The sequence below is a fragment of the Elephas maximus genome, chromosome 5 (assembly GCF_024166365.1).
Source record: "Elephas maximus indicus isolate mEleMax1 chromosome 5, mEleMax1 primary haplotype, whole genome shotgun sequence".
In the NCBI taxonomy this organism is placed as follows: domain Eukaryota; kingdom Metazoa; phylum Chordata; class Mammalia; order Proboscidea; family Elephantidae; genus Elephas; species Elephas maximus.
The window spans coordinates 28,008,980-28,024,402 of record NC_064823.1 but is presented as its reverse complement, the minus strand read 5'-3'; the positions used below and the strand labels follow the sequence as shown (position 1 = coordinate 28,024,402).

The window sequence follows — 15,423 nt, the reverse complement described above, 5'->3', positions numbered from 1 at the left end:
AAGACTCAAGAAGGAAATTAATCCATAGGACCCATGTCCCACACGAACCACAGCTTTTGCTACCATAAGACCAGAAGAACTAGATGGTACACAGCTACCACTATCAACCATTTTGATCGGGGACACAATAGATGGTTCCAGAGAGAATGAAAAAAAAAAAAAAAAAAGAAGTACAAAACTCAAATTCCTAGAAAAAGATCAGACCTGGTAGAGACTAGAGGAACCCTGAGACTATTGCCTTGGGATGCCTTTTAAACTTGGAACTCAAACTATTCCCAGAGGTCACCTAGCAGCCAAAGACTGAGTGGATCATAGCAATAAATAATATCGCCAGTGAATACTGTGCTACTCTAACCAACCACCTGAATGAAACCTAACAGTTAATATTTACTCTAGACCAAGGATGAGAAGGTAAGGAGGGTCAAGGAGCTAGATTAATGGAAACACAACAACCAGAACGGAAATAATGAGAATGCTGACACATTCTGAGAAGTAAAGCCAATGTCATTGAATATGTATAGACATCGTTAAATGAGGACCTAATTTCTATGTAAATTTTCTCCAAAATCACAATATTTTTAAAAATGATGTGAAAAGCATATGAAAAATGTTAGCATTTTTAAATCTTTCTTTTAAGATATAAAATAACACACATATGCTTCAAATTTCTTTTTTCCTATCCCATCCCCTTCCTTCTTTCACAGAGATAAGCATTACCCTGAGGTTTTTTCCTGTCCTCATTAGTTGTACACCTTTACATTTTGGAAAAAAATCCCATAAAATACAAATTCAGCAAAGCCCTACAAACATTTTGGAAAACACAACAGCTCTCAGTGGTGTCTTATAGATAGGAGTGATATGGAAGAGTCCAATACGATTATGGCTGTTCTAATCTTCAGGGACTCAGAAAATGGTGACAGGTGGTTGGTCCACGTCAGACGGGGCCTGGGCAGAATCCCGCAGTTGTCTCTTTCTGTAAATTAGTATAACTCTTATCGGCTTGCATTCAAGAGGCTGCTCCGTTGTTACTTCTGAATGAGAAAAAAAAAAGTTCTCTTGGCACAAACATATTCTCAGATATTAGACTCATCTCAGTTCCTGATAAAATGGACTTTCTTAAAGATTTCCTCAGAGCACTGAGATACATATCATACAAACAATAAATAGCAAAAATATGAAGGGACGCATGATACATGATACTGGTTCTGAATCTAAAATCCACCTTGTAAAATGGGCTGTTGGCAGTTAGCTATGATGTCCAGGTGTTATTGAGACAATTCTAACTCATGGTGACCCCAGGTGTTGCAGAACAGAACTGTGCTCCATAGGGTTTTCATGATGGTGACCTTTTGGAAGGAGATCGCCAGGCCTTTCTTCCAAGGCATCTCTGAGCAGGTTTGAGCTGCCAACTTTTCGGTTAGTAGCAGGGTGCTTAATTGTTTGCACCACCCAGGGGCCCCTTAGCTATGATTAGCTAGACTCAAATGATACTAGCTACTGAGTCTGGCCTCAGAGAAATCTCTACTACTCCATTGTTGTCTTTTTTACAAATTCACTTGACATCATTATCTTATTTAATCCTCACAAATATCCTGAGATTTAGATACCATTTTTATCTGAATTTTAGAGATTAAGAATTTGAGGCTGAGATGGAAAAACTGGCCACGGATGACAGAACTGGTAACAGTGGGGCAGGGGTTCACACTCTGAAAAGGCTGTTTGACATCAAGTCCTTTTTTCTCAATGATGCTGGTTCTTTTCAAACTGTTTCAAAGAGCACTGGATCCCTGAGGTACCTCAGGGACACGGAGCAAGAAAAGGGGGAGAAATAAAACAGGCAGTGCTCTTGGCCCCTCACTTTGGTTTCAACCAGAGCGCATCTGTTAGATCTATCAGGGTTCCATTTAAAGTTTTGTTTGAAAAAGTCTCCAAACCACTGTATCCTACCATGCTCTGTCCTGATGCTGTTACAAGCTGCACTAGCAACTTCTTGACATCGTGGACTTGGTCTTTTCTCTGATCTCACAACAGCGTGCTCTCTCCCCCTATCCATGAGCCACCCTTCTGGAGAAGCAGTGAGAAGACCCCGAGGCCCAGCTTCATTGTCCTGGGTCGTGCTGTGGGCTCCAGGGCAGTTGCTGTCTCGGCGTCACCCACGACTCCTACCAGGCTCACTCTCTCTTAGAAAAGCCATTAAATTATTCACAGTACCTGAAGCCTTCTCTGAACAATCACAACTCATTGTTGTGATCATTGAGCTTTCCTCCAAGAGGGACGTGATGTCTTTTCCAAATATGTTCAAGCAATTTTTGATAACAAATTGTACAAGAGAAATCTGGAACACAAAATGGCAAAAATGTTTTTTTTTTTTTAATATGACAAAGTTATAAATCACATTTCATATAGGCACCCTGAATCTAAACAAAATGTGAAAGAATTCTGAGACAAATTCAGAGTTGATGTGAAAGCAAATAAACTAGTTTTCTCTAAGAAACTGTGATACTTTCAAGAGTAGTTTGGGCAAAGACGTTAAAAATGCACTTAATCAGTGAAATAAACATGAAATTTGTGTCCCTGGCTTAATGGTTAATATTTTTATACCAATGGCTACACAGTTAACATTCAGGTAATTTTTAAATTACCCACATATGGTGTTGGGGGTAAAGATGTTATTCAATTTATAAAGCATCCGATACATGAAAATTCATGAAATTCACTTCTTAAGTGAAGAAGTATCTGAAGCATGAGAAGTGGAATTTCTCTGTGGGCTGACTGTGAAGGAATGGGGCAGTGGGGTAGAAAAATCTGTCTGTCTGTCTAACTGCTGTCCTTCCCCAAGCATTGTCTTGCCTTAGGCTTGCTCTGTGGGGGTGCTAGGGGGAAATTGTGATCTTATTAGGCACCCTGCTGCTCCCTTAGGATGTTCTGGAATCTTTTACTAGTTTCTTCACCCCAATAGCAGACATAAAAGGGCAGCCAAGTATTTCTGAGTGGGCCAGTGTTGGCAGAAGTCTAGTGTGTGTGGAACCAAGGGTGCTCATATTGCCTGGCCCCCTGGGATGTGCATGGGCACAACTGCAAGCAATGCCTAGATGAGCTCGGTGCTGTCAGAACTACCAATGTTTAGATGAGGGGGCTGGCTTGGAGACTTTGCCCAAGGTTACACATCCAGCAATGGTAAGGTTGAGAGTTGAAGCTTGGCTTGTTTAACTTCAAAGCCCAGGTTTTTTCTATCATATCACACCACTTTTTTATCTCTCTATGGTTTGGTCAGAGCCCTGGTGGCACACTGGTTAAAGAGCACGCTGCTAACCGAAACGTCAGCACTTCAAATTCACCAGCCACTCCTTGGAAACCCTATGGGGCAGGTCTACTCTTTCCTATAGGGTTGCTGTTAAGTCGGAATCCACTTGATGGCAATGGGTTTTGGTTTATGGTTCAGTCAGTCTTATATTTAGTGTCCTGAATGGGAAAGAAGTGACTCAGCTGCTCTCAATTTCCCACTTAACGACCCACCTTCCCATACCCCACCATGATAAGACAAATGACTCTGCCATCCCAGAAGAGTAGGATTAAAGTGTATACTTTTAAAAAATGGTGCTTTAGATAACAACCTGATTTTCAAGTTCGAAGTGAGGACTCAGGCCCCAAAGGCATAAAAAGGAGAAATAGGATTACCTTTTTTGTCAATTCATTTTCCAGTCCTGGGCTGCAGGAAGTAGAAGACCAAAGGATGCTTGGGGCGATACAGACTGATAAATTATATGCAGTCATCTGATTCGATGCAGAATGTTGTTCAATGTTGTATAAAGCCCCAAAAAGGTATCGCAGGAGAACAACATTGGCTTTTGGAAGTTGGTCTAAAAGCCTTGAAATACAGAAGAACACACTCTTAAGTCATTTCTTTAAGAATTTGTAAATAAGGAGAGAGACAAGACATTTTTTTTGTCCACAATGTCCATAACCCAGTGAAAACCGTAAAAGAATGTAGAACTCTGTCTCATAAAAAATGCTGCCTGCAATATTTCCCAGAAACCACTACCATGTGTTTAACAACAATAAAAAAAAGCCAAAACCTGTTGCTGTCGAGTCTATTCCAACTCATATCGACCCTATAAGACAGAGCAGAACCCCTTCATAGCATTTCCAAGGAGCACCTGGTGGATTCGAACTGCCGACCCTTTGGTTAACAGCTATGGCACTCAGCCACTATGCCACAGGGTTTCCGTGTTTCACTTGGACTAATCTCATTAATGTAGAATTTAATATAAATTTAGTACACACAAACCCCATAACATTCCAGAATGTGCTCAATTAACACTCACAAACGTTACTGATGAAATTAAACAGCAATTGCATTGAAAATACTCCCTTTATTTCCAAGGTAACAATGAAAACACGCCGCCTGATGATAAAAGTTCCAATCTTATCTACTAAGACGTATAAGTACGTTCTGAGATCTGCTCTGCTCGGCAGCATCCAAGGTCAATTTTATTCCAAATCAATCTCAATGGTACCACTTTCTTCTACAAGTTTACAAGAGTATAATTTTCAATGTTCTAATATTTGTGATTGATTTTTTTTTTTCTAATCATGCATTGGAACTGTTTCTCAGTTCATATTCAGAGTTTTACTTTTTTTTTATACCAAGATGCTGCAACTAGGAGAAAATATGGTCACCAAAACGGCACCAGCAACAGGGAGCCCAGCTCTGGGTACTACGGACTGATGATACACCCTTAAAGTAGTGTGAAGTACACAGGTTTTATACTAGCAGCAGCAACAAGCTACGGGATGTGATACTTGGTGTACCCGAACGGTCTCCTCTAAAGTGTAACACGAGTGCAGTTGGTAACATGCACAACAGAGAGCTACAGGACTTGGTGCTCACTGTACTCAAATGGTCTTCTCTAAACTATAAGAGAAATAGAGGTGGTATTTTGTTCCATCGCCTTGTTTTTGGGTGACTTTCACGCTGTTCCTTAGTTTCTAACTCTTCAATGCAAATACTATGTTCTATTGCTAAAAGGGGGTTCACCAAAAGTATTGTGAAGGCGATAATTCATAACATTTGCAAGTCGCGAAAAAAGAATTGTTCTCAACAGGCATATACACATACTACATACTATTGGAATTCTAGGGTTTTTCATAGAAGGAAAGCTTAGGAAATGGAGTTACTGAGTACTTTTTTCCTATTCTGTTATGTTGCACATAGCATTCATGTTGAGTCTTGCCAGAAATTTCTACTTGCATGGCCATAGACCTGGAATTCTTTGTGATCATTTCTTGACTTTGCAATCTGAGCTTCTGTTTTCTCTGAGTCTCGTAGGAAGCTAATTATCACTCCACCATGTTCCCCCAGAACTTCTGAGTGTCCCTTTTATAGCACTGATGACACTTCAGTTTATCTACTTCTCTCCTCCACCAGCCTCTGAGTTTCTTCAGGTGAGGGATTAGGTCCTTCACCTCTGTGTGCCGAGAGACTAGCAGAGTTGCAGGCATGAATGCATACAGAAATGCTTCATTAAATTTACTTCCTGAGCATAACAAGACTTTCTAGTTAGTTAAAAGTTTGAGAAATTTAAATAATAACGCTGTCAGAGTTGGCTTCTACCACCTCTCTTGGACTAACAGATTTCATCTCCTATTAATTTCAAATATTCAGAAGGTGCACAATGGTCAACGGTCCCCTATTAGTAAGGTGAGGAGAAAAACAGTAACTTGGTGACAGCAGCAACGTAGACATCTACTTTTAAACTGGCCTCCATGGGTGTGACCACATGAAACCCTTTGGCAGTGGTCCTTATTTAGTAGGCAAAGTTGTACAATAGAAGCTATTTTTTCCTGAGAGTGTGTTGGTTGTATTTTTGAGGCATGGCCAGAGTTGGGTAATGACTGCATCATTACCTCTGGATTCCAATTATTTTCTCCTCCTCATTCCCTTCATCAATAACAGTAAGCCATTGACAATACAGACCAGAGGAAAATACACTTTCCTGGATGTTTCTAAAAAAATCCTAAAATAGATGAAAAATAATATTATTCTTAGGGCAAACGTGTATTAGACAAATGATAGAGATCACATTTAGTTGAAAAATTCAGTTTGGTCCCCACTTCCTTCATAGCCACCCACACTGTGACATCCACAGAGCTCGGCTCCACCTCTTTGCTGACTTGCACACCCATAAGCAGGTGCTTGGATTTTCTCCAACTAAAACTAGTGGCATAAAAGCAGAGTCTGGGCTGTGATGGGAATAAAGGTAAAGCCCCTTTCTATCTTCTGAAATCTGCTTATGTACAGTTTAGCCAACTGGTACAAATTACAAGGCCTGGTGATAAACACCCTAAATCCTATTATTTTCTTCAAAAGAGATACATACACATTTTGATGATCTATTTCAGCCATGGTGTTCTTAATTCCTGGCAAGAAAAGTTCTGAAACAAACACCACACACACAAATACAGGCACACACTCACACACACATAAAACAGGAGTAGGTCTTCTGACTTGAGATATATGTGCTTCTTGGAAAAACCTCCTCTCATAAAAGCTTCCTTTTTCATCTCTTTAAGGGTTTTTGTTGTTTCCGTGCACCCCTGAGTGGATTCAGACTCATCATAGTGACCCCATGTGACAGAAGAGAACTGCTTCATAGGGTTTCCTAGGCTGTAACCTTTATGGGAGCAGATCGCCAGGCCTTTTCTCCCGAGGAGAGGCTGGTGGTTCAAACCACTGACCTTTCCCTTAGGAACTGAGTGCTTAATGATTGTGCCACCAGGGCTCCTCGCCTTAATTGGAAAGGTGGGATAGGATATCATATTTTCTGGGGGTTTAGTTTCTTTGGGAAGTAAAATGTTCCAAAACAGAAAGAAATGATCAAAATTTAGATACAGCAAAACTTCAGGCCTCTGAGTACTAGAGCCACAGGCGTCCACAGGCCAGCTTCCTAAGTGGTGACCTGGAAAATCTGTCTTAATATCATACAGTTGGGCCTATTAAAATTTATTAAGCTTAATTTTATTGTGATAACAAGGGGAAAACGTCAGATCACCTTGCTAGCTTCAAAGTCACATCTTTCTGCCAGTGGTCTCACTAAATAAATAGGTCGAACACTCACCCAACACCCCCACAACAACAACAACAAAAAAACATTGTCTTTGAGTCTATTCTGACTCATAGTGACCGTATAGGACACAGAAGAACTGCTCCACAGGGTTTCCAAGGAGCAGCTGGTGGATTCTAACTGCCAATCTTTAGGGTTAGCAGTCAAAACACGCCTTAGCTCTTAACCACTGTGCCAGGAGACTTTTCTTAATAGCAGCTACTACAGGAAATGCCTCAGGGCAACTATCACGATGACAATCTGCAAATCATTCACTCTTTCTTATATTTACTGAGGTCCTGTGTGTGTCAGGCTCTGCTTTGCGTTCTGAGGACTTAGCTGTGAAGAAAACAGACAAAGTCAGTTTCCCAAGTCCCTCCCACCCTCCACTCATTAGAACAATGGTGACCTTGTTTCCTCTGCATCCTTCCAACAGGGCACTGCCTGAACAGAAGCATGTCCCTTCTTCCATTACCAGTGCCCTGTAAGGATCCCAAGGAGACCAAACACCGAACTCACAAAATAACAATAGGGCAAAAATTCAGCTTAGGCTGTTGGTACATGCAGAATTCTGCATACTGTCTTGGTGGAAGTCTCACAGTAAGGGGCCAAAGCCTTTTGATCTGGGGGCTGGCTAATTTATGCTAACCTACATGTTAAAAGCTAGTGGACAGGAGGGTGTTACAGAAAAGCAGGTACACACTAGTGATAGAATATTTGTTGCTATATATTTTCATATGGACCAAGACACAGGTTTGCAAGAAACGTCCATTTACTGATGCATATATGATGTCCCCTTTACCAAGACAGATTTGATTGTAAATAAACTCGTGAAGTAATATTAAATGGGCACCTGGCCACTTGACTGGAAAGGGAATACAGAAAACTCTACTTTACTTATGTCTAGGGCAAGGCACTTTTGACCTTTATTCCTCAGCCTGAGTTGGAGGCCCTGGGCCCTGTTTTTACCCTGCCTTCCTTGTATCTCCGCCATGCTGGGGACAGAGCCCTGAAGCAGGCCTGCAGAGGCTGTTCTGGGATCAACACTTTGCTTAAAGTTGGTCTTGGATGTAGATCCTATTTTCAAAATATGTGAGGCATCTCTAAGGATGTGAAGAGCAAGGCATTTGAGAAGACCAGGTTACTACGTGGCAGGTTAAGCACAACACGTATTAACAAAGAATGCCGAAGGTGGTCAAGATGAAAGAAGGCCCAATGGTAGCATCATTCCTATGGCACTTTTAAAGTGAAAGGCATTAAGAGAACGGGAAGGAATGATGATAAAACCAGTGGAGCTGTTGGTGGCCTGACTGAGCATTTATTTATGCATTTTATTTTCTTCTAGTTTAAGTGAAAGTTTACAAATCAAGTCAGTCTCTCATACAAAAACTTATACACACCTTGCTATGTCCTCCTAGTTGCTCTTCCCCTAATGAGTACAGCACACTTCTCCTCTGCACCCTGTATTTTCTGTATGTATTCAATGAGCTCCTGTCCCCTTCTGCCTTCTCACCTTGCCTCCAGACAGGAGCTGCCCACATAGTCTCATGTGTCTGCTTGCGCCAGGAAGCTCACTCCTCACCAGAATCATTTTCTGTCCTATAATCCCGTCCTATCCCTGTCTGAAGTTGGCTTGGAGAATGGTTCAGTCTTGGGCTAACAGAGGATCTGGGGACCGTGACCTCTAGGGTCCCTCTAGTCTCATGGACTGAGTATTTTTGGACTCATCATAAGGTAAAAATTTCCTTACTATGGGAAATTTTTGTCATTATTTTCAAAAGTTTAAAAAGAAATTTCTTTTGGAAACTTTGCCATCATTTCCGGTGAGGAGCTCTTCAAAAGTAGGATGCTTGTGTGTGTGTAAGTGCGTGCTTTCAAATTTTTATTTATTTAATTTTTTTGCACGTGGCATACAGACAGGTGCTTTTAACACCCACGGCAGTTTCCTTACCTCTGTAATGTTTTTCAGATTTTCAAATTCTGACTGTATTATACCTAATATGGCTCTTTGCCAATCATGAAGAAGGAACCCAATCATATTTCTATACAGCTACACTGTGTGAAGATAATGCTAGAACCTTCCTTACCTTTAAGACAGATGCTACTACCAAAACCGGCTCGTCCTCCCAATTCACCTTCTCTCCTGAGTTTAGTTTCTGCTTGAGGGCTCCACATGCTCTGACACTGGCCGATATTCTGAAGATGCCCTCTGTCAGAGGCCCTTTTTGGTTAAGAAAGAAAAGCATATCCTGGGGGGAAGGAATGGAAAAGACAATATGCAGAATTCCATACACACAGGCTTCAGCACAAGCTTGTCCTTGTTGGCATCCGGAGCTAGGCTACAGGAGAGTATGGTGCTCAAGCTGGAAGGACTCAAGTCAATTCTTCAGGTTTTTTTTTTTTTTTTCGCATCTGTAAATATGTTTTCTATTCATTGGTCCACTCTACATTCCTACACTGAAACACTTCAAACACTTGTTTTATTCAGATTTTCTTTTTCAGTAAATTTACACTTCTAAATCAAAGTTCTCTGTCTACTTTAAGACTTCTGTTACATCACCCCGTCCTACCTCACCATTCTTTCCCCGTTTGCTTATCGCTTTTAAGCAACTGTATCCCCCATTCCTACTTCTTGTATTTCCTCTCCTCTTTCAAAATCAGGCTCAAAAACCTTCTCCTCCAGATAGCCTTCTCCAAATAAATCCTCTCAGCACTTTCTGGAAAACCTGGTGGCCTAGTGGTAAAGTGCTACTGCTGCTAACCAAAAGGTCGGCAGTTCAAATCCACCATGCGCTCCTTGGAAACTCTATGGGGCACTTCTACTCTGTCCTATAGGGTTGCTATGAGTCAGAATTGACTTGATAGCAATGGTTTAGTTTGGTTTCTTACTTTTTCATTTCCTTTTTCTCTATCTTTACGTCTCTTGCTTGCAGTCAGGGGCCTATCTATGGAAAGCAGTGCCTAGGGCAATTAGTGTTAAATCTCTCAATGATCTCTCCCAGCTGGCCATGGAAACTGTGGTGGCCAATAGAAACTGTTCTGGCACCCTTCCTCAAGTGGTGCCCAGGGCACACAGTCAGAGCACAGGACAGGCACCCTACCTGCCCAACTCCCCCTACCCCCAGCTAGGCCTCTGCTTGCAGTGTAGAAAGATAATAGGTGTTGGAGTCAGGTAATCTGTGGCATTGAAATGTATTTTACCACCTATTCACTGTGTGACCTTGGGGAAAGTACAGTACTTACCGATATTAAAGCTTTTGTTTATCTCCTTTGTGAAATGGGGATGATGATAATCACAAACCAAAACAAACCAGTTGTCCTGGGACAATTCCAACTCCCAACAATCCTATAGCACAGAGTAGAACTGCCCATAGGGTTTCCAAGGAGCAGCCAGTGGAATCCAACTGCCAACCTTTAGGTTAGCAACCCAGCTCTTAACCACTGCAACTCCAGGGCTCTCTGATGATAATGATAAGGACCCCAAATTTTCCGTGAAAGTTGCAGGGTCTGGGGTGGTACCCAGCATGCCCTTAAGACGATGATTTTCTTCACATCAAGCATGTGAAGCAGTAGTATAGCCCCTGGAGGGATACTAGATACTCAATAACTGGAAACACTGATGGTTTAATACACTACTTTGAGACAACACAAGCTAAACTTTGTGGCTTTCGTTTGACTTATTCTATCAGGATTAAGATATTGGTATATGCCAGAGGGTAAGTCTTGTAGTTTTAAGCTTATGCACTTGAAATAAAATCAAACGCCATCTGAAATATTAAATCAAACACCATCTGAAATATTTTGTGTTGTAAGATTGAGTAGTCTCAGCTGAAGAAGCAACTAAGGGAAAGCTGAGAGTAGCGAGAAGTTCAAGGAAGGAGCTGAAAGGAGAATGTGAAAGGAGGTGGAACCTCTGCTTCAGAGACTGGTAAACACAGAGCACGTTCTGACTCATCTGAGCAGGCATATGTGGGTCTTTGCTGAAACTACTGGAATGGAAAAATTACCTTTTTCTCTGTGTCTACCTTATGATTCTGCAATAACTAAGTCAAATTTGTATTCTTTGAAAGAATATAACAAAGCTTCTCAGCCAAAGCGAGGGGCTGTCTAGTGCTTTCTCCACTTAGAAATAGATTTGGATGAGAACACATGGGCTTGCAGAGCTTTCTCTTCCTCAGTCTCCCTGCTCAGAGGGGCCACAGAAGGCCAAAAGGAGACCTACCCGGAGAGGAGTGGGCAGGTCATCATTCGGACAAACATCTTTGAGTGAAACCCCAAAGAGCTTCCCTGGCTCGGGGGATGGTAGAGCCCTGCACACGTTGTCCTGGCAAGTGCTGGGGTTCCGCCGAAAGGCCCAGTTCACCATAGGCCATTTCTTTTCACCTGTCCTCTGGCCTGCATCTAAGGAAGAAGTGAGATTGTTAGAAGTAGTAGATTAATTCACTTAAACTTATTTCCACTGTTTTCATTTGCAGAGCATGTTGTATCCTAGGGCTAGAAGAGAGAGAAATGGAGTCATTCAGTGTGTAGAATTTCCCCCGTCCTGGGCAGGTAGATCATATCCTCGTGGTGGTAACTTGTTCTGTTTTCTCTTATTCCATAAATGGATAGTTACATCCAGAGGCTTGATCAGACTCAGGTTCAATTCTGGAGGTGACACTTCCTACAGGTGCTATCTGCTCCTGCTGCAGTGCCTCCTGAGGCACCGAATGCGTGGTGGTACAAGTTCACTGATGTTAAATATGATCCATGAGGAATCAGATCCCATTTCATAAGCTACAAAAAGTGGTATCAAAATCAAGTAGAGTTTGATAATCACCTACCTTTACGGTAAGTCTCCCCCCTCTAGATTTCCTCTTTGGCTTTCTGAGTGAGTGCCTGACTATTGTGAACTTTTTCTTATCAAAAAGATCTGCCCTTCATGACTCAACCTCCCTGACCCCAGCTCCTGGGCAGCCTATAACTCCTTCACTCCAAGGGGCCACAACCCTCAGGCAGTTCCATGGACGATGTGCCTTCCCCTGAGGACAGGACTCTTGGGAAGTCACCTTTAAATGCTGGCTGTGTGATGAGAACTCAGGTGGCCTTGTTTCTTGTAACACCCACCCATGCTACCCAGAGATGATTTTTAGCTACCCAACAGTCCCTGTCAAAGGAATGCTGAACAAGAAGAGCTTTTCTAAGACCAGGTGCTCAGCAATGAAACCTGAGTTCAGAGAGGTCTTTTCTACTATTCAGCTATGGATGTTTCCTGATAAGATATCCTAATATTTTCTTAAGCTGCTTAGAACCAGATGCTAAAAGAGTCCATAGACGAGCCAAGTTGTGGGAGGATAAACAGATGAGCAACATTTCACCAAATATCCTTAAATACCCACTGACTTGGCTTTTCTAGGATGTGGCAAGTATAACCTTAGGTGCGGTACTTCCGGTGCTGGATCAGAGGGTTCTGCCAGGTACGGGAACAAATTACTCAATCTCTTTGAACTTCAGGTTCCTCAACTTTAACATGACATCTCATGGAACTGAGTACTAAAATGGATGAAATGTATAATGTACTCCTCAGCTCAAGGCACAGCACATAGTAACCTTGTTGAGAACGATTTTCCTCACTCAGAGGGCCCAAGGCAATCAAGACATCAGTCTCCTCCTCTGAAAGCAGACCCCATCCCCTTCTCCATTTGGCTTAGCACCCTCCAGAGGGTATGCAGTCATGAAGGATTGCCACCATTCCACCTAACTAAGACTCTTTCTTCCTGCCCTAACATTCACACTCCATCGTTTTAAAAGTCTCAAGGAAAACAAACACATTCCTCAATCCAGGAAGGGATTTCTATACATCCAGCAATGTCAACATGTGCAAATGTTGAACGTACAGGTTAATATATTGGTGAAGTAGTTGTACTCGGCCTGGTTTCCCTACCCTTGACCTGATTTTATTATTTCTAAAACTATCCAAATGTATTCAGTTATTTAGCTTTAATACCTCTTAAGAACATTGCTCTATCCCTTGATTTAAACCCAGTGCCGTCGATCAATTCTGACTCATTTGATTTAAAGCTATATATAAAGCTACTCTGTGACATAAACAGAAGGCAAAGTATAAACTGAGTTCTGTACTTTCTCAAAAGGACTTTGGGGCTTAGACGGACCTTTTGTTATGTACACTATCTTGTGTAAGAGTTCATGTTGCTCTGGGACCAATGAAAATAAGTGCTATTGTCATGAAAACTATGAGATATTGAACAAGCTAACTTTATAGAAACCTAGCCTTTCTTCAACGGTCCTGGCAAGATTGGAGTAGTGTTACCTCATGCTTGTAAATAGGGTATGAATATTAAAAAATAAAATGTGTAAAACTTTGTGCTTATAGAATAACTATCATAAAAATAAAAACACTTTAAGTGGGAATTCCATTCTGGCCACACTATTCCTCAAATTAATAATACATTTTCTTCAAAAAGAGAAATACTGATGGGAAAATACATGAATGGTAGGAAAAAGAATGGTAAGAAGGAAGATTAAAAAGCCCCCAACCATACACACTCAGTCCTGCTCCAGTCTAGTCCTCGATCAGAAGCACACATGGAAAGTGAGCTTGGTCCTCATGGCTCGCTGTGGAGGTAGAACTTAGAGGCCACTTCAGCCCAAGCTCAGAATAGATTCCAGTTCAGCTCCGAAACTCTTCTACTCCACTCTTCCATTCCTGTGTGTCTAAGCTAAGCAGTCATAAATCCCCTTCTGCTGTGGCCTAGATCCTGACGAAAGCCCTGAGATGGGGAAAACATGACTTTCCAGGCCTTAAGAAGCCCATATTCTAATAAGACACACAGATATGTACACACATACTTAAAATATGCATGAAGGGCCCTGGGGATACAGAGAAGGGAACTACTACTACCTGGAGGAATGAAAAGAAGCTTTCTAGAAGTGAGTTGGCTCTTGAGGACAGACCCTTGGCATTTCTCTCAGTCTCATTCTTGGTGAAGATTGGATCCTTGCCTACACTGCCCTTCTCCCTGGCATGGAGAATCAGCTCTGTGTTATGATTTTGTTTCTAGGAATGGAGACATGAGTTGAGAGAAGACACCTGCAGGAGGGGAGGGACTCACTTTTCTGCTCCTGGCTCCTCAGTGGGCGCCTGGGCTTTAGGATGAACGGACCTCCCATCTCTGGGAATGGCTGCTCCAGTAAGAAGGGCTCCTGGAGAGTGGATGGAGATATGGAGCCCCTTAGGCGGTGTGGCAGGAGTGCAGTGGCTTGAAGATGGCTCATTTTTATTCCATAGGGATGTTCATGTCCTATACAGAGAAACATGTACATACAGATTCAGGCCGACTGGTGATGGGTGTGATCAAAGCTACCTTACGGCACCCACGTGCACCACACTGGCGTGTGGGCCTCGGGGATAAAGAAGACTGTGTCTCCTGTGTGTGCTCTCAAGGCGGAGACCATGCACAAAGCAGGGGCCCAAGAAAGGTGTTTAAAAAATGTAAAGAGAAAATAGTCTTTAAAATATGTTACCTGATTGGAGAGTAGAGATCAGTTTGAGCCCTACACCATGTTGACTTTTACTATGTTTCCATCTGAGAATACTGAAAGCCCTCTAGTTTCTGCCTAGAAACTAACTAGATCTGAGCATCTTAGGCAAATTACCTGACCACCACCCCAGCCTAAATTTATCATTTAAAGCACTTACCATCAATATTACACAGATTTGTACAGATCAGAGTAACAAAGGAAATATATTAATAAACATTGGCAGTTAATGTTCTTTAAATAATTGGATGATACGTGTCAAGACTCACTAGGATCACTCTTCTCTAACACATATGTCCATTTAACAGGTATTTCATTACATTTCATTAATGCTATAGTCAGAGCAGCAGGTAGAGTTGCCCTTATGCTTACCTCCTCTCCCCCTCCCCCCACCCCCCCGCTGGAGTGAGGGTGGCCCTCACAGGCAGAATTAGAAGTAAGGCTGCAGAGTATTGGAAGCCCAGAAGCCAACTCCAAAACTGTGTTTACAGAGTGAAACGGAGCCCTCAATCATTAGGTGTTGACCGCCAAATGATATCTTTTGCTCTTTCATGCTTCCAATGGCTTCCTCTCCATCGAATTCTCAGAGACCCTGCGCTGCAACATAGATTGAGCTTTTTAAGAAGAGAGCAAACACTCCCTTTCTTCTAGTTCTGACTGACTGTAAGGTGGTGAGCTCTTGCCTTTCCGTTTCTCCTGGTATAAATACAATACGAATGCTCTGTTCATAACAAGAACTAAGCCACAAAGAAGCTTCCATGAGAGCAACAAAATAAAAGAA

At 42.0% G+C, this 15,423-nt stretch overlaps 1 protein-coding gene across 1 annotated transcript in view; it reads right to left on the bottom strand.

Annotated features, from left to right (window-relative positions):
• The window catches only part of LOC126077503 (rho GTPase-activating protein 20-like), a 474,291-nt gene that overhangs the window by 220,841 nt on the left and 238,027 nt on the right, over positions 1–15,423 (bottom strand). The window contains exons 9-13 of the mRNA XM_049887046.1: positions 14,216–14,404; positions 11,326–11,504; positions 9,191–9,352; positions 5,908–6,017; positions 3,679–3,868 (exon numbers count right to left, since the gene is read on the bottom strand). Coding sequence (XP_049743003.1) covers positions 3,679–3,868; positions 5,908–6,017; positions 9,191–9,352; positions 11,326–11,504; positions 14,216–14,404 — 830 coding nt within the window. The remainder of the gene's footprint in view (positions 1–3,678; positions 3,869–5,907; positions 6,018–9,190; positions 9,353–11,325; positions 11,505–14,215; positions 14,405–15,423) is intronic.